This window comes from Parasteatoda tepidariorum, chromosome 7, assembly GCF_043381705.1.
Source record: "Parasteatoda tepidariorum isolate YZ-2023 chromosome 7, CAS_Ptep_4.0, whole genome shotgun sequence".
In the NCBI taxonomy this organism is placed as follows: Eukaryota; Metazoa; Arthropoda; class Arachnida; order Araneae; family Theridiidae; genus Parasteatoda; species Parasteatoda tepidariorum.
Window position 1 is genome coordinate 31,465,191 of NC_092210.1, and position 20,313 is coordinate 31,485,503.

General features: G+C 29.2%; 1 protein-coding gene across 1 annotated transcript in view; it reads right to left on the bottom strand.

Moving 5' to 3' along the window:
• Positions 1-792: 792 nt before the first annotated feature.
• LOC107457082 (retinal homeobox protein Rax) overlaps positions 793-20,313 on the bottom strand; it is a 29,722-nt gene continuing 10,201 nt past the window's right edge. Inside the window, exons 2-3 of the mRNA XM_016075141.3 lie at positions 13,237-13,583; positions 793-1,654 (exon numbers count right to left, since the gene is read on the bottom strand). Coding sequence (XP_015930627.1) covers positions 1,013-1,654; positions 13,237-13,583 — 989 coding nt within the window. The 3' untranslated portion in view covers positions 793-1,012. The remainder of the gene's footprint in view (positions 1,655-13,236; positions 13,584-20,313) is intronic.

Sequence of the window (20,313 nt, forward strand, 5' to 3'; positions counted from 1 at the left end):
TCAGTATATGAAATTTTAAGATAAAACAAGAAAATGCACAAAACTAAATTATTTCTGTTGCCGGTATTTAAAGTGTCTTCGTACACGGAAGTCATACGACATCTTTCCTTTTCGCAGAAATTCCTCTTCCCCCCCCCCTCTCCCATTTTTTAGTCTAAGCGTTTTTTTTTTTTTTTTTTTTTCCTGAGGAGGGGGAGATATATTTTGGAAACAATCCAAGTAGTCTCTAAAAATATTAGTAATATATTTGAATTAAATTACTTAAACTCGATAAAGAATTTTTTTCTCCGGTATCAAGAATTGTTACACTTTGTGGTATTGTCTTGTTAGAGCTTTCAATAAAAATACAAAAAAAATTTGTTATTTCAGTTTTTCCTTCTACAATAATTATCTAATTATTGGTTTTGAAAATACTTTGTCTTTTTCAAAATTTGTTTTGAAATAAATTTTGTGCATTAAAAGTTATTTGTTCAAATTTACCATTCAAGAATTTTGTTTACGGCACAAAAATGTGATAACAAACCATATTTCTCTGAATAAGAAGAATTATCGTGATCGTAATTTTCTTTCTTAATCGTAAATCGTTATCGTTTCGTAAAATCTATTGACTAAAAGCATTGTCAAATCTTACATTGCTCTTGGATTTTGATAAATGAATTTAGAGTTTGTTGATTAAGGTTCTTAATTTAAATTAAATTTTTTGTTCTTTAATACAAGCTTTTTTTTTCTAAAAAAGAATAATTTTTTTCATCTTGCTCTGGTGAAAGAATTGTGTAAAAAAAGAGACTAATATTTTTATTGATGTATTTTTATTCAGGATAAATAATGTTTGCATTTTAATACTAGCACTAATAGGAGATCTCAGACTGATGCTCATTCTGCACAAAAATGAGCATATCTGATAAATGTCACTTAGAAAAGTTCACACACACACAATCGTATGCAGTACAACTGTCACATGACATATATTAGTAAGTTAGAGTGAGTACAAGTCTATTCCTTTGTTTAGAACTCACGAAGACGATTCAGGCCTGGAAGGAGGTTGCGGAGAAGGACTTGGCCTCTCTAAAACATGCTCTTTGGCTTTTAACCTAAGTATGTCTATGCTGGCTCTTCCAGCATCCAGTCCTTTCACTAATGGTCCAGAGTCCATACCCAGAAAAGTTGGTTGAAGATGAGGTTGTCCAAGGAAGGACGCTTTGCCTGAAGACAAAGCCGGATGGTGCGCAAAACTTGTAACAGATGGTGCTGTAGTCGGAGAGGAAGTTGAGGCTGAAGCTGCAGCTGCCGAACTGAGCATGTATACTGATAACAAAGCTGAGCTAAGTGGAGTGACTGCTTTGGGCCAAGAAGGTGGATGATGGTGTCCAAATAAACCGGGTGGACCTAAAGTTGGGGAATTGTTGCTATTATAGTTCAACATATGAGAAAGTCCTAGTGGACTTTGAAGTCCAGTGGAGAGTGGCCATAGATGATGATCAGATGGAGGCATGGGTATACCTCTATGCAGGTGTGGTCCGGAACTCGGGTATAAGGAAGGCAGATCCGTTCTTGGTCCCATTAAAAGATCTACACCTGAAGGTAAGTTTGGACTGTCCCTTCCCATTGCTTTCTCCCTTTTTCTCCATTTCGCTCTCCGATTTTGAAACCATACCTGAAAAAAAAATTTATTAATCATCATTATGAAAATGACTGAAAACATAAATATTACACACACCACAATGCCACAATATCATTCGCCAGAATAACCTTAAGTATCCCTTTTCGTAAACTCATTCCTTAAATTTTCAAAATTTCTTTCAAGTGATCGTACTTAAGGCGACTTTTTCTGAACGATTAAATTGTGATATTAAATATAATAATAAAGATTAATATAATTGTTGTGTGATTACCTAATGAATTAAAAACATTTTTAGACTAAAGAAAATAACTAAAGTGCTCAATATAAAGAAAGCTATTTTTTCCCCATCGGAACAATCGCCATTATTCTTTATGCAAAGTTTTATTCGCTAAAACCAGTTAAGTAAAATAGCTTTTTACTTTATTTCTTACAATTTATGTTCAATTACTTTTTTTGTTTAAAACAAAAACTTTTTTCTAGAACAAAAGGTATGTAAATCTCCACGATGGGCTAATTCAAGTAAATAAAGTAGATGTACCAATATTAAAACTCCAAATTTTTGAATAAATAGAGTTTTGTAATTTTTTTTGTTATTATTTTTTGGTTTTTGATAATGGCATGTCTAGACGGTTTTTTATGATCAGTAGATAGGCTAACATACTAATGTGCCATATTTTATTTGCGAGTCAACAGTAACTGTCAATGCACGTCTTTTATTGCAGAAAAAAAAAGTCTGTTATCAATTTCGTTAAAAATGTTCTTTTTATTTTTTAGATAGGTTAGGTTTTTCTTAAAGAAGTAAATAAAATTATGAAAACAAACAATGAAAACTTTTTTCAAAATCATTTTTCTTAGAATTCTTCGATATGTTCTTTACCTGGAATTGCCCCGTGGCATTCATGTGAATTCAAAATTTTGTCCACTTTGCAATTTAATATAATAAATTATACAGATTTATAGAAAGTATTGATATGTATATGAATGTTAGTAGTTTTAAAATAAAATATATTTGTTTGATTGTTCAATTTGCCCTTCAAGATTATGCACATTAGATTCTTTATTAAGTAAGCACTACGTATTCGGAACAGCTACTTTCATGAAGAAAAAAAGCTCGGGTGCTTAAAAAATTTTTGCCTTTTGAAGAGATTGGTTGATCACAAGGCAACAATTTTTGAACAGATTGGAAATCTATTAAACTAGTCAGTTATGAACGTACTATGCTGAATCTTTCTTACTTAAACGAGCTTCAATTTATGCTTAACTAAAGCGTTCTCAGTCTCGCAAAATGTATTTTGGGAATTAAGTAAAAAAAAGTTTGCCGTATTATGCTTTTTTAGCGCCAATAAAGATAGAATATAGAAGGATAGAAACAAATTTTTTGTTGTTCTGACATCAGTTAAAATGCTTATAAAAAAATAGAAAATTAGAAGGGAACAAAAAACAAGCGTTAGAGGCACTGGTATGGAAGTTAAAAATAACTTGGGTGTTTTATTAGAAGGTTGTTTTTAGTTCTTCAAAAATTGTCAAAACTAAGGGAAAGTAAAAGGTTTTTACTTCAGTTTTCTTTGTGTTTTCTGATGAATATTATTTAGAAACAAGCTTTTAAACAGGATGGTTCTCAAACATCAACCTTAATGCATAATTTTAGAATCCCAGTTAAAGTTAAATCAAAGCAACGAACACAATCAACCTTTAAGCGAGAAAAATACGAAGACTATACCGAAATCTATATCGAATCACGGTTGAAAATGTTCAGATTGATTGAAAAAATTTGAAACTTATTTGATAGTCAAAGGGAACAGAAAGAGATGAAAGGTGATTGCTACAATCACCTTCAGGTTTCATTAGACAATCACATTGTTCGTGACTTTTTCAACCCATTTTCCTCATTATCGATAGCGCACTTGTTCTTTCTTGCACAATAAATTAATTTGCGACTCCTCCAATGTAAAAAATTGAGGATCAAATTACGGTAAAAAAGTACTGCCACTCAGGAAGCCGGTGCTTTTTACCGTTAAATCCATTTTACGGAATAGAAAGTCTGACAATTTTAACAGTAATAATTTCCATAAAATCACTGAATCACTCCCATTAAAATTATTATTGTAAAATTACGGTATAATATTTTACTGTAACAATGGATTTTACGGATGATATAGCCAAGTGCTATTATTCTATACCGTTATTTGATCAAGATTTTTTACTGTGTAATATGTATGTGTTTTTTTAATTAACATTCTAAAAAAAATATGTAATAAAGGATAGGTTCACCCCGTGTATAAATCCATTTGATTTGGAGAACTTTTAATTATATATTCTCCGATTAAATCATTCATTCTGGAAACCTTATTGTAATATGTTGTTAATGGAATATTAATAACAGCTCTGCATTTTAATATTAAGCAAATATTATGGTAAAAATTACGGTGTAATATTTTATGGTAAAAAAGATATTACGGTAAAATGGATTTTACGGATGATGCTCCTAAAGTGTCGGTACTTTATGATGCCGTAATTTAATCTGGAATTTTTTTTCACTGTAATGTGTATGTTTTTTTTTCCCCAAGCATTTTTAAAAATAAATAAATGTATAACATCCAGTGTATAAATCCTTTTGATTTAGAGGACAATGAATTATCTATTCTCCAATTTAATTGTTAATTCAAGAAATCTTATGCAATGGAATGTTAATAACAGCTCAGTGTTTAAAACTGAAAATTACGTGTTTATTGATAAATGCTCAAATGCAATCGATTGTTGCTTTTTGTAAATAGAAAATTCTTCTTATTTTTTCCCTTTAAATCCCTTTTTAAAACAAAAAAAGAAAATGATTGTATAATAATCAATTCCGAATCATTTCCCAAAGTTGCAGAGAAAGCCTGAAGCTCTATTATTTTGCACAGAAAACTTGAATGCCAACATAAAAAGAAAAAGACACCACAATCATCTCCGTTAATCGAAGCATTTTCCACTTATGTTGCATAGAAATGCGGGCGCAATTTCCCGGTCAATAATTTGGTCCACTTCACAACAAAGGACGATGATTAAATTCGGGATTCGGGAGCAGAAGTGGCCGACAGGGAAGGGGTGAGAAGGACCATCTCCCGGAACGGTTTCCGGATTTTGAATAAAACGTAATTGACGACAATTAGTTGATTGGTTTGAAGAGAAATAACTAAAATTGCTTCCTACCAACCCGGCGGAAGCGATTTAGGACTTGCGGAAAGTTGTTTGCGCGCTTTTCATCCAACTTTCGAGAATGGACGCACTGATTGCGGACGTCCTTTCTTCTTCAAGCACACCCTGGGCTCTTGTGAAAAGAGATTCGAAATCCTGGAGCATAAAGGGAACATTTTTCCGGCAGTTTAATTCTAGCAAAAGTGATTAGGTTATATATTTCTAAGGATTTCTCTTCAAGCGAATTTTACAAGAGGTTGGTTTCTTTGTGAATGGATCACTCTTGAAAAAACTTCATTATTTTTTAATAATTACGATAAAAGTTTTTACGTAGTTAGTCTTTTAAATAGAAATAACAACAAATTAATTTAACAATAGCAAACTAATAGCAAATCAGGCAACAAATTATTTTTAAAATTTTTTAATTAATTAATTCAAAAATAACAAAATTTTAACATTTATTTTAAAAATTAAAAAGAATTGTACTATTTTATTTTTTTTAAGATTTATTGTTTTTAAATCATTTTTGCAAGACATCAATAATAAAATGGACGTTTAATCTTCCTATTTACTTAATATGCATTTCTCTTGCAATTCTGTTTTTAATATTTTCTTATATTTTTGTGTTTTTTGCTTGATATGTTTTATCTTCGCTCCAATTTCTTTGGTGCTCTTCACACTATTGTATTAATATATTTTACTTTCGCTATATCTATGCAATATTAGGAAGCACTCTAATTTACAGATATAATCGTATGAGCTAATGGCGAGATTATATCCTTTTGTTGTTTAGTTTCTTGGCCTTTTTTTTTTAATTTTTAAAATAAATTATATTATTTTTAAAAGAAATTTGCAATTGTTTTACATGTATTTACAGCTTATGACAGCTAATAAAACTTATTTATTTCTTTCAAGTTTTTTTTTTCTTTGATCCTTTTCTATCTCTTTATTTTGCTATATATTTAATATTATTAAAGCGATTAGAATAAGGATAAGTAAATTTGTAAGATACATTTCTGAGTATTTTTTAATTAATGATTTTTTAACTGTTGACTAATGAAGGATTTTTTAAACTATTGATTAATTAATGATTTTTTTCATTAAACGATTAGAATAAGGATAAGTAAATGTGTTAGATACATTTCTGAGCATTTCTTAATTAATGATTTTTTTTGTGGTTAAGAACCGAGTGAATTAATTTTTACTTTTGAATATAATCTTGAAAAAATGGTTAAGAGAATAATAATTTTCTGATGTAGTAAGAAACATTTATTTGGGAAAATATAAATTGCTAATGGTTTGGAAAATATTAAATGAGTCATATTTCAGTTATACTTTTTAAATGAGTCGATATTTTAAAGGGAAAAATCAGATTGATATGGATTTCCTAAAGAAAAAATGATTTTTTGAATGCAATGAATTAAAAAGAATTTAAATTCTTTATAAACTGAAAAAAAAAGAATTCACCTGGTTTCTTGATGTTGTAGAATAAATTATACAAATTAGCCTCGAATTTCTTTTTAGTCAAACACGACAGATTATAAGGGAGTGGGAATTTATTTTTAAAGCGGTAAAGAATAACAATCAAGCAGATTTTAAATTCCTGCTTGTAACAAACGAAATTTTAAATCGAGTTTCCTGATGTTCTGGAAAATATTAAACGAACCAATTTAATCTTTTTAGTAAACTACAAATTCTGCAAAGGGCATGCGTATGTATTTCTTAATCAGTGAAAGTAGCAATTAAGCAGAATATAAATTTGTGAGGAACGTGAAAAAAATTAGAGTTAACCTGAAACCTGGTTTGTCGATGTATATTAACCGAATCAACCAACTCCGAGTGAACCAAGAATTCTGTAAGGAGCTTATGACTTTTTTATAGTGGCGAAGAGTAGAAATTAAGAAAAATATAAATTCCTCACGAACTTGAAAGAAATTATACAAGTTAAACTGAAATCTAGTTTTCTATCTAATTGTTCTCAAAATATTAAAAAAAAATCAACCTACTGCTTTTTGAAAACCAAGAATTCTGTAATGGGCTTTTGAATATTTCATAGCAGTGAAGATTAAAAATTAAGCAAAATATAAAATCCTGAAGAACTTTAAGAAAAATTATACGAGTTAACTTGAAAACTGATTTTCTAATTGTTTGCAAAATATTAAAGAATCAAACTAGAATTACCATGTTGCAAACAACAAAAAAAATTTTTTAAGACTATAGACGGGATGAAATTCTTAATTCGACGAAGAATAGCAATTTAACAGAATATAGTGCTGTGACTCGCGATATGGATGTGTATATATATATATATATATATAATNAGATGTATTTGATATATATATATATATATATATATGTTTTTTTTTTATCTATTTATTTTTGTATTTTATATTTACACCAATTTCCCGATTTTATTTATTAAAAAATAAAAAATTTATACATTTAAAGGTAGAAGTGAATAATGAATAAAGGAAATAGTGAAAAAGTCCTCTTAAAGCACCCTATAAGTAAAATAAGGAAGGTAATGTATTTTCTAATGTGGTATAGAAAAGCAATCTAGCGGAATACTCAGAATCCATATAAGGCAACATATTATGAGATTTAACCTGGAATTTCCTTTTGATTAAAATAAGAAAGCCACGAGGAAATGAATTTCCGGACATGTTGAAGAATATAAACTAAACACGTTATATACTTCTTAATTTGGTACAAAATAAGTAAAGATTGTCGTAATGAACAGAAGAGCAACATGTCATCAAATTGAAGTTTCCTGACAGCAAAGAATAATTAATGATGACTAATATTAATTAGCTGATGAAGTGAATACTACACGCTGAATATCAACTCCTAGTGTAAGGAAAAATACTATAATACTTATTAGTATTTCAAGGTGTTAAATTTTGTGATAAGCTAAAAAATATTGTCAAAATTTGTGAACTGTTCCATTTTGATACATTTCAGTTTTCGAAACTCTTCGGTTGATAAATCATTATCACAACACAATTAGTGTAATTATTGGAATTCAGAAAAATTACTAACTACTAAAGAGCCCTAAAAACTTTGTTAAATAGTATGAAGTGCGTAAAATTCTTTCCATGAATTTTAAACTATTCCTTGTACTTTAGTTCATTTTTTTTTCAAAAATACCTAATTTCATTAGAATGAATATTTATTTACTTTAAACTCGGGTTGAATTCGCTCAACGGCTCAAATCAAATTCATATAATTGCTAAAACTCTGTTTTAAGTTAAGTCCCTCTAAGCTTTTTTTCGGGTTCTTTTCGGTGCTTTTTTTCGAGAGTTTTTTTTCTTTTTTTTTTTTCTGATCCTCTTTTTTTTTCGTTTATAATTGTTGCCGTATGGACGTTCAAAATTTATACAACTTTGAAGCATACCCTATATTAAGAATGATTTTCAGTGGGAATGGATTTTATGTGTGCTTTATTTTGAACTGGATATTTCTATTCTGTATGTATGTGATCTGACTCAATCTGACTAGTTTTCTTAGCTAATGATATGTTCATTAGTACTCATTACAACAGAAAAATGGCTCTAGTGAGATATGAATGAAATTAAGAAATGTGTCTAAAAAAAACTGTGGGTGACAGAGAAAAATGGTTTGCACTGTTTGAATTAGCACATTTTAACTGTCTTAAAAAAAATTTCAGATACTAAGGTATCCACAACTTTTTTAAAAATTTGTTTAGCTGTGTTTTCTGTCCATTTTTTTATATAATTTAATATTCAGTACATTTTAATAAAGAAACAACGCATATTAAATTAGCATAAATATCAATTACATACTGATTCGAAAACTTAAAATAGCAAGTTTTAATTTGAGTTCATATTATAAATTTTAATACTATTTTTTCTAACCGTTAGGTAAGTGTTAATAATTATCAAAAATCTTTCACTTGTATTTTTTTTTATTAAAAATACGAAATGAAAACAGCAAAGCTGATGCAAGGTTGTCAAAATAGGGTTGTAAAACAATTGTACACTACCATCAATATTTTTATGCTCCTAAGTTTTAAGAAAAAAGTGCAATAACCAGGAAAAAAGGTTTCATTTATTTTTCGTGATCGATCTGGAACTTAATTATAGCAATCTTAGACTAACCATTCTGCAATTCAGTCATTTTGCTGACTAATCAAAAGCACTGGACGGAAGGGGAGTGTTGAGCTCGAAAATAAGATAAATTACAATAAAAAAAAATATATAATTTTTTTTTTTTAAAAATGAGGAAAAAAAAGAGAAGAAAAAAAATCAGAATTTAGGAAAAATTTCTAAGTGATTTTCAAATAACCAAACTACTACTGACTACTACCAGACTACTTTATTGTTTAAAAATGTACAGTTTTTTTCTCTATATACCTTTAATATAATAAGTAAACGCATATATTACCTATCAAATTAATGCCATCCTCAACAAAAATGTAAGAAGTTGTTGCAAATAATATCATTGTTTGCTTAAAAAACATTTAATTGCAAGGTTATTTTAAGCAAATCACAAAATATAAAAAATTTGAAGAAGAAACTATAAGTACTATGCGAAAAACTAAATCAAATTTAAATGACTGAACCTCCAATTTCTAAATAATTGACTGACCCTTAAATCTCATTGAATTATTGACTTTGATTTGTTCCCTAGATTGCATCACGGTAATTGAAAATATAAAAAATATGTATGTAATAAAATGAAAATACATAGATGTGATATTTATTAAAGGTTTAGGTTTAGCCAATAAAGTGTAATTGGCAAATTATTTTTATTTGAAGAAAAAACTCAACATTTCAGGCATACTCTAAGCCAATTGAAGCCAAGTTAAACAGAATCAACGTCAACTTCATTGCTTTCTAAATCTGAATCAGTGCGACCAACTTAAACAAAACTCTCTCTTTAAATTCCTTACTCGACATTAACAAGCAAAACATGATTCAATTTTTTCATTCTCACTTGGCGTCGTTTCCTTTCGCTAAACGGAAAGAGGGGAATCTCCTCCTCTTCTTCATCTGATTGGCTGGGAGGGATCAGATGAAGGTGGAAGAAGTAGTGGAAGAGGAGAGGAAGCATAATGGTGCCAGGAGCATTATTATTTTACAAATTTGATTGCGTTTTTCCGGTTTATATTAATCTCGCCAGTGCTTGTCAATTCACGCTATTTTTATGCAACTAATTAACACAAATATAATTAACACGACGTCATAATATTTTTAAATCCTTCAAGGAATTTTTTTTTCTTAATTCGAACTAACTAACTATATTTTTCAACTCATTTTTGAATATTTAATATGTTTTCATCATTAGAAAATGTATAACACTTTCACAACAACTAAAAAGCTGATAAAGGTTCAAGGTCAGCAATTTCAAGATCGACATGATTGGTAATGTGGTCAGCACCGATCGATCTGAATGTGGGTTAGCTCTTAAGCCACCTCCAGGAATAAAACCCCTGTCATTCACAATGACAACTCAATGCCTAAAGAGGACGCTTTACCACGAGCGATTCTCCCAAATTCTGTTTCAACTTCATTAATTAGTAATTTAAAGTTTAAAATTGAGTTTAGGCAAACCTAGAGTAAGGCATGGAGTTACAATTGCTCGAGAAAAAAATTGACACAGATGTCAAATTATCAAAATGCAAACAAATTATGAGAAGAAAGCTTCCCCATTGCGTAATCCTAATTTATCTTATCATAATTTGTTTTTATTTTGATATTATGAAAATTTCTTTTCAGTAAATTGAAGCTTCATGGCTTAATCTATGTTTGTCTGAATTCACTTTTTCCATACTTTAAATATTAAATCACTTATGGAGGTGAAAGAGAATTTGTATAAAGTGTTTCTCCCGAAGTATGGCGTCCTTTAAGGAGGACGATATGTCGCGGGAGAAACTTTTCGTAGGAAATACTGATTCTTCTCAATTGGTATCTTAAAATTTAAAGTTAAGAAAAAAATAAGTTCAGATAAATTTAGAGAAAAACATTAAGTTTCAAATGCTGAAAAAATAGTTTCAAAATTTTAAAAATACTAATAAATTATTTCAAGATAACTTCTCCATTGTGTAATCCTTTGTATTCCTGCCATAATTTGTTTGCATTTAGATATTTTTTAAAAACAATTTTCAGCATTTGAAACTTATTGGTGTACTCTAGGTTTACATGAACTTGCTTTACTTTAAATGATAAATTGCTTAATTTGGTGAAAGAGAATATGCCATGAAAGGTTTCTCTCGCGGTGTAGAGTCGTCTGAAATGGCAACCAACAAAATTAAATTTTCAAAAAATGCTAAAATCAACATAAATTTTTGAATTAAACTGAATCAATTTAATTTTCATTTAATCGAAAATCATTTTTATACACAAGGAGAAACATATATTAGAAAGTGAAAATTGACTACATTTATTTTTTTTCCTTTGAATTTTTTTTTTTTTTTTTTTGGTTTTCTTCATAGCCCATAAGGATATGCAAACAAAGTGTATCTTATGCTTTACAATGAGTCATATAATAGCGGTTACCAAATTTAATATGTTATTCAAACTATAACAAAACTAATGATCAGATCTGTAAAAGTAGATAAAACATACGAAACAAAAAGCAACTAAATAAAGACATAAAAAAAATTACTATACAATGTGGGGTTGAAAAGCAAAAGGTAAGGCGAGAGATCGCCCCTGATTTGGGAAACTGTCTGGACATTGCTTTTCCATTGGTAACGAATCTTAGTCCTCCGAACTAAACTGTCTAGATTTTCTTTCTACTTCCTTTTTTACGGTTAATCAATATTTTTGCTGATCCTCTATGTTGGAACAAAAAGTAGCAGTGGCTTAGACTAAGATTGTTTGCCTCCCAATAAGGTTAACCCTGGTTCGAATCCCAGCGGTGGCTAGTTGATATGAATTCTGCTCCCGACTCATACCGACCACAATGTTAACGTAAAATATCCTTAGTGGTAGAACGAGAATTGGTTGCCGTCAGGTTAACAGTGGTACAAGTAACACAAATGTAGATTATTTACATCAAAACGTCCTCCTCCGAGGCTAGCATGTCCAACCGCCCGATCCCTGTCAAAATTACAAGGCATTGGTAGTCGTAAGCTCAGAATTGGGTCTGCTGTTCAACACCAGTTATAAAATAAAATACAAAATAAAATAAAATGTTGGAAAGAGGTTCCAACATGGGCAAATTTCATTTTTATATCAACCAGTCATGAGCAATATTACACCGACCAGTATTACAATTGTAATCTGACCCATACATTTTGACGGTGTTCACTCACGTGATTTAGCTATGCTGTGATTCATTGAGATTTATCTACATCTTATTGGAGAAATAATTTATTAATATCAATAATTGTGTTTATAAGTGATTTATATAGGTTCAGTTGCACGCAATGCAGTATACATCTATTTTCAAATGACTGTTTACTACCCTTGCTAAATTTACAAAGAAGAAGAAAATATAGCGCAAATTTTTAACGAATCCCAACAAGAAGAAGTATGAAATAAAATAAATATAATTAAAAAAAATTTTAGCTCTGCACGAAAAAGTATATTAGATGTAACTTCGAGTTGATTTAGTCTCGGTTAATTCTCCAAATATTATCTTTAATTCATCTAAAGTTTATCTTAAAATTAACCCTAAGAATTTCTTATAAAATTTTTTAATGAAACAGAAGAAAAGTCGGTGGTTTCGAAGAATAATAACATTAAATGAAACGCAAACTTTCCACTTTTTTTTCGATGGGTCAAAGTTTTACGTTGGTCTGTCAGATTCGAGTTGTGCCAAATTCACACAGTTTAAAAAAATTTTGATATATAGTTGCCACCATTTTTAGTGCTAAGGTAAACTAAATCTATTTTTGAGTACGGAACTGTTGTTATCGTTCAAAAAACTATATAAAATGAGAAAATAACAATTAAACTACAGCAAAAAACTACGTGAATAAAGCGCAAATGTAAAAGCCTGAAAAGACATACTATAGTTTCAGTTCTATAAACAAGAACTTTCCTCAATGTCTAAACATCAAATAAGGGTAAGAAAGGCTTTATTCACGCTGTTTTTTGCTTTTGTCTACAAGGCACAAATTACACATTATAACATACGAACAATAGTTAGGAATAATTAGTGCAAAGACATTACTAAAAATGCACTTGTTCTTTCAACGAAATGTTTTTGCTGCGAAGCCGTGCATTTATTCTAGTGCAGATGAAAATATGTCTTCAGGGAATACATCAAAAGAATAAATAAATCCATATCAAGGAAAAAGTAAATAAAAAATGGAACTAAATGCACTATTTAATTTAAGGTAAATTTATTTCACTAACAAAAATGGTAGGAACTGTCCACCAAAATGTTTGACAGTGTATACATAATAATGCCGAGACTATGTTTGTAAATTATGGATCGTTGCCACAAAAATGAATAAAACGACGTACCTGTACTCTCGCTTCACTGAGGTCCAGCCTCATTGCCAATTCTTCTCTTGTAAATACATCTGGGTACTGTGTTTTCTCGAAAGCCCTCTCCAGCTGATGCAGCTGATAGGTAGTGAAAGTTGTTCGACTCCTTCGAATCTTCCTAGGTTTGTCAGGTCCACTTCCATTAGTGGTCTCCCCATCATCTGTGGAATCTAGAGGGTGGTGTGGGCCCCGATTCTGTTGATCTGTCTGCTCTGATGGAGTTGAAGGATTCTCTTCACCCATCACTCCCAAATCGGATAAGGAAGAGCGCTCCTGTCTCTGTACAAGCCTTGAAAGCGTGTCTCGTAGAGCAGCAGTCGGATCTAATGAATATAATTTTGTTTACATCTTTATTCACCTACATGAGTATATATATATGGTCANATATATACCTTTATACCTTTTTTTATAGTGCATGTCATTACAAAAGGGGCATTTGATTTTACTTCCTGACATTTCAACGAATATCATAAATTTTTGTGCAGATCTTAAATCTTGAGTATTTTTAAGAGCATAAGCATAATTATGTATTAAAAAAGTATTTTCTCCGAATAAAAAATTCTTCTTATGATTCGACTAATATTCATTTTTAAATGTTAATACCACATTCACGTTTGCCGTATTTTAGTTTCATTGTTGAATTTTAACCATAAAATATTTAATTTTCAAGATTGGCAATCTGTTTAATTCATTATTACCAGTAATATTGTGTAGCTAATGATTCGAGTAAAAAATCAGTTCAATGCTAAAAATATTTGTTAAATTTGCCAAGCTAATTCAATTTCAATCTATATCTGCGATTTTCTAAAGAGAATTGTAGAAGTAAATCGTTTAATACGCCATTTAATATTCGTTTAGTTGTCATTAAAAATCCAAAGGTTGTTACGTATAGTTAGCAGTTTTCACTTCAGAAGATGGCCTCAGGAAAATTAAGGTGTTGATGATGACAATTTTGAGGTCCTGAACCTTGTACTTGAAATGCAAATGAGAGCAACTTAGAAAAAGGAAAAGACTCGATTGTTTTTATTTTTGTAGATCTTGTATACAATAGCATATTAATAGTACCATGACATATTTAATATACCATGGTACTATTTTGAGTCTTTCCCTTTTACAACTTTTCGCGATTTGCAGATTTTTTAATATTTTTATTTATTGAAATAAGTTGAAGTTGCGTAAATTTTACCGAGACCTAATAATTTGCACCCGTCACATATACATTAGATATTATAATAATAAACATAATAATAATTATTATGTTTTATGTGTAATTTTTAAAAAAAAATCTCTCATATGAGGAACCGTTTCCCGATATTTATCTCATAAAAAATAATTGATTTATTTCCGAAGTCAAAATCTATGATCTCTTTCTTTTTATTTCAAAATTGTGATTGATTTATAATTATTTTCCTTTAAACTTAGGAAATAAAATTAGTAAAAATAAATAAAAATCACGATATAACATTACTAGCAGTAACAAAATAAATTGAAATTTAAAAGGATGATATCTAATTAAAATGTCTCAGATTTTTCAAACATTCATTAGATTTTGATTTACTTTTATAATAATGAGTACGTCAATGATTAAAAAAACACTATTATTTTTTAGGTTAACACCATTAAAATGAAATTTTACGCATAACTTTAGAAAATGGGAAACTTTAAGTTCAACACAATTGACTTTCTTTTTCTTTAAATTTTACACTGAATAAGATTTTTCAACTTTACATAATGTTCTTTTAAGGCTTCCAATAACTTAATAAATTTTACTTCTTTTCGATTTAAAATAAAATGATATGTCTTACTAATGTAGACATACAATAGTAACATACACTGTTGAATTTTAAACGGAATTGCTACACTTGATATTTTAGATTGAGTTGATTGTTTTTGATTCGATAATACTTTTCCTAAAGACATTTTTCACTCAATATATTAAATATAAACTGAAAAATATAATTTTTAAAAAAAACCTACGTGTAAAGTAACTACAATATTACTATAACTATTGCTTTATACACCACTATATCACTATAACACTATTGCTATAATAATATTACTGTACAATATTCGTAAACAACAGTATAATAAAATTTTTAAGTAAATCGTTTTTAAAAAATAAAGAATTTGATGCAGTTATGGGGCCCACAGATAGGAAAAGAAAGGATAAAAAAATGGTAGGAAATGAGGCATTTGATGAAAAAAATGAGAGGAAAAAAGCATTTTACTCTGGAATTCATTTTTAATTACTTTTTCATAAAATTGAAGATATTATCTCTTGCCACCCCCTAGCTACTCCATCGCCTCACAAAAAACTCAGAAATTATGTAATGGATATTTTCCCCATTATTATAAGAGGTTTACTTAAGAAAAAAAAACGATATGTAATTTTTGTAACAAATTGGATCAATTTTAAGGATTAAAATTCCTTTCCTACTTTGAGAAATCCGTGCGTAATTGTTATTTATTATTTTACATCATATATCATAAAATGATAAGATTTTTTGAAAAGATGTATGGATTTTGGCAGCGTTAATTCAATGACGTAATATGACATTGTCTCTGTTTTGATGCGTCGTTTTTTAGTTTACTGTGAAAGCTTTATAGATTAAGATTCATTCTCTATAACTTGATTTTAAGAAAATCATCTTTTTTTTTAATATTTGGTTGTTTATTTATTTATTTATTTTACATCATCTATCATAACGAAAAGATAAGACTATTTGAAAAAGATACGTCATTTTTTGTCAGTGTTAATTCAATAACGTATTGTAACATTGTAATTGTATTGACACGTCATTTTTTTGTATACCGGAAAAGCTTTAAACATTAAAATTCACTTTCTATATTTCTATTTTATAAAAATCATCCATTATTATTGTTATTAATTATTTTACATCATTTTAAAATACATCATTTTATTATACATCATTTTAACATTTAAAATTTTTTTTTTAAACAAAACGTTAAAATAATAATGTCATCTTCAGAAACTTCGTCAAAATCAATAAAAAAAAAAAGAAAATTAAAAAAAACTCGAATGTTCAATATGATCTATATTATATTGAATTTCAAAATTTGATTCCAAAAAACTGCTATAAAAATTTACACGATTTAGCTGTCAGGTGATGTTGTAGGTTTGAATCAACACCTTCTTGTAAACAGACAAGTATTGATCCAAACCTACAATAATATTCTGTTATAAACATACTCTGTTAAAAATTCCGGTTCAAATCACGGTATAATGTAAAAGCATTTTGGGTGCATCATCCGTAAAATCTATTTTACCGCAAATTCCTTTTTACCGTAAAATCCATTTTTCCTCTGAAATATTATACTGCAACTTTTACTGTAATATTTATTTAACGAGATTGATGCAGCGATTTTACTATAATTACTACAGTAAAATTACGATACATCAGATTTCATGTCCGTAACAGATTCCAGTAAAAATGAATTTTACGGTAAAAAGTGCCAGAGTGTCGGTACTTTTTAAAGAAATTTTATTCGGAATTTTTTACAGTGTACTAAAATTAAAGTATTGATCAAGATTAGAATACAAAGTATTGATCAAGATAACACCTGAGACGAGTAATTTTGTCTAACATTCAAGGACTAATCCGTACATGGATGATTTGGAAAATAACACTGAAAATTCAAAAGCTACCTTAATTAAGAATTAACTAAGTAATAATGATTTAGAATTAAATGTTTCAAGTTGTGCATTTTTATTTTATGCATAACTTAACAGAATGCATCATTAAAAGTGTTTATTAACAATATCTAAGTTTTTGATTTTGTTTTTATTTTTATTATTTTTTGAATCGTACTCAAATATTGATATTATGTACTATATGTTTACACTGAGAAAAAATAAAGCATGGTCAAAACTACTAGAATATAGTAAAATTTACCTATTTCTGGCTCTATGGGGAGACTACAAAGCTCGAAAATCTTTACCAAAGCGTTTTGGTTATAATCCTGGTAAAATTAGCATTAAAATATGGATTTCTAATATGTAAAAAATTTGGTTTTGTGACAAAGTTTGATAATTTTATCATGGAAATTTTGAGCATGGTATAGAAACTATTTATTCTTTTCACTTTTGAATTTTTTACTAAATGTGTGGTAATAAGAACTATAATTTTTAATACCAGAATTTCCATTAAACCGTTGCTATCTACTTAAACGGAAAAATTACCAAAAGAATTGTTTAGATTCTGCATAATTCGGTTTTACTTACTAAAATTATAATTTTTATTTTTTTAAATCCGAATAGTTATTACCATTCAGTACGGTAATTTTACATGAATTTTTTTCTGATGATTTAATACGCTTGCCTCCCAATCCCAAGTTTTTCAATCATTATTCATCTCATAACTGATAAATAATTGCAGAAAAATGCTATTATCTTTGGGTAAACGCCTTTTATAATTGGACCATAATTTCTGAATTTTTAAAACAATCAATCTGGATTTTCAAAAATTTAAAACAATGTTTGCAAAATAATTTTTTGAAGTTTGAACTGCTTAATTAGATTAATCAGCAAACTTACTTAACTACTAACCAACTTTTACTGATTTTTTTTCCATTTTTTTTTTCTTCTTTTGTTTTGTTCACCGTATGCTTAAAATAGAAGGTGACAGGGGCGCATTTTTCAAAATAAAGGAAAAATAAAACATGAAGATCAGATAAAACAAACAAGAACATAATTTTAAAAGCTGTTTTTAAAATTTTTACTGTTAGATGTAATATTAAAACAATGATTCATATTAGCCAAGAACCCAAGCTAATATTTCAGATTTTTTTACTCTGGCTTTTCAATAAGTTTTTGTTATTATTATTATCCCCATTTAAATAACAAATTAACTTATTTGGCTTTTAAAAAGTGTATTCATTCAAACATTCTGATAAAAACTTTAAAAAGCATCGTATTTAAGTGTCCATTACATTTCAAAAAAAGAATAAAATCCTATATTGTTCAGAAATTTTGGTCCATATTAAAATTTAATATCACCTTAACTTTTGAATTTGACGAATTTGAATCTTCTACACCGTTTCATCTCTCAAATGGATAATTCTTTTTTTTTATTATTAAAAAAATACAGTTTTCTGAGTTTTATTTTTACATTTCAAGATATAAAGCATCTGTTTAGATGTATTTATATTATATCTGTATTTTTTGTTGTTCTTAAATCCCTTTCAGCCTGTCACCGACAAATCTGATTTTCATGAACTCCAAAAAGCGGATTTTAAAAATTTATTTTAGTCTGTGAAAAATATATTTTCACATTTTTACCTCCCAATATTGCATTTTTAAGATATTGCTCTACCCGGTGAAGTTATGGACTTACATTTGGATTGCGACTAAAAGCTGAAAATCAAATATAATAAAGTTTGAAATCTTAAGTAAATATCAAAGGGAGAGAAATTTCCACTTGTCTATTTCAGTTTTCTGAATTTATTGGCTTTATTTACTCTTTCTTTTTGTTTGTGATATATTTTCTGTCGAAACGACCAGATTTTCTTAAAAAAACGGGATGTATCTAATTTTTAGCTCTAAGTAATATGTAAGCCATATTGGGACATTTTGTTTACACAATTTTTTGTGTTCTAATTTATTTTTTAAAAATTTCATTTTATGTTTTCAAAAGATCCGTAATGCTTAAAATATTATTTAATTTTAATCAATCTAATTATTCGAACAAATTTTGTAAAAGGAAAAAAAAATTTTGTACCGGTGACAAGATGTGCAACATCTCACAATTTTTCATTAAATTAATATAACAATAAGAAAAGTAGTTGAAGTAGGAATTTATTCAATGCATTCAATTTCTACACTGTTGATTATTCTATGCATTAAATTTCTAAATTGTTTATTACTAATATTTTAATGTAACTTTACTAGAGCTTATTGATTTTTTGATCAAACAAATGAAATTTTATTTAAGGATTTTATATTTTATTTTCTAACCGTCGTTGAACAGCCGATCCAATTTCGCGTTTACGACTACTAATGTTCTACAGCGTAGCCTTGTAATTTTGAACCCCATCAGGAAGACAAGGGAACTCCTGGATCAAGCATTGGGAGAAAATTGCCTTCGTGGAGGACTTTTTGCTGGAACTAACCCCCATTTGCGTTACATATAGAAGAAAACCACGAAGACCCTCGACAGTTAGCCGGAGGCAAGGAGACTCTAACTCATGATCCTTCTACCACTAAGGATCTTTTATGTCAACACTGTGGTCGGTAGGAGCCGGGTGCAGAACATGTATCGACCAGCCATTGCTGGTATTCGAACCCAGTTCACTTCATTAGAAGGCGAATGCTCTATCCCCTGAGCCACCACGGCTCCTATTTAAAGATTAAATTTTTTTTTGTAACTGTCGTTGAACAGCTGGCCCAAATTTAAATTTACAGCTACAGATATTCAACTCCGTAGCCTTGTAACTTTGAGACCAATCCAGAAGACTAGGGAACACCTGGATCAGTACCCCCAGAGAAATTAATCTGTTATAAAAACTTGGAGAACTTTGTGACCCTGACAGATTTAATCTAGTAATGGTGCACCGGTCACCATTTAATACATGGGATTTCTGGCTGATTTCGAACTCCCGTTCTCTCGAATACGACTCCAGCATTCTACTAACCAGGGTATCCTGGCCTCCCAATTTAAGGATTTGCGACCCCCCCCCTATTTAAGGATTTGAATGAATCCCTACCAAAAAGTGTCAAAAGTGTTGTTTATTCACTTCTTAAAAAGTTTGAATATTTTCTGCGGCATTTAAACTTAGCCTTTAAGTTTTGAAATTGTGAGGTTTTAAAATCGCGAAAAACCACGCTGGTTTCGAACCACGCTGAAAAACACTTGGAAAAATGCTACAAATTTATTAATCTCAAAAAGATTTTATTTAATTAATTGATATACAAGTCGTTGTCATTGTACTGTTTACAATGATATAAAAACGATTGAGCCTGTTGACGAGAGCATTCTCAACTAACCTTCAACTTTCGTCACCACTACATTAGGAGCCAGGGTACTTTTTTTCGAA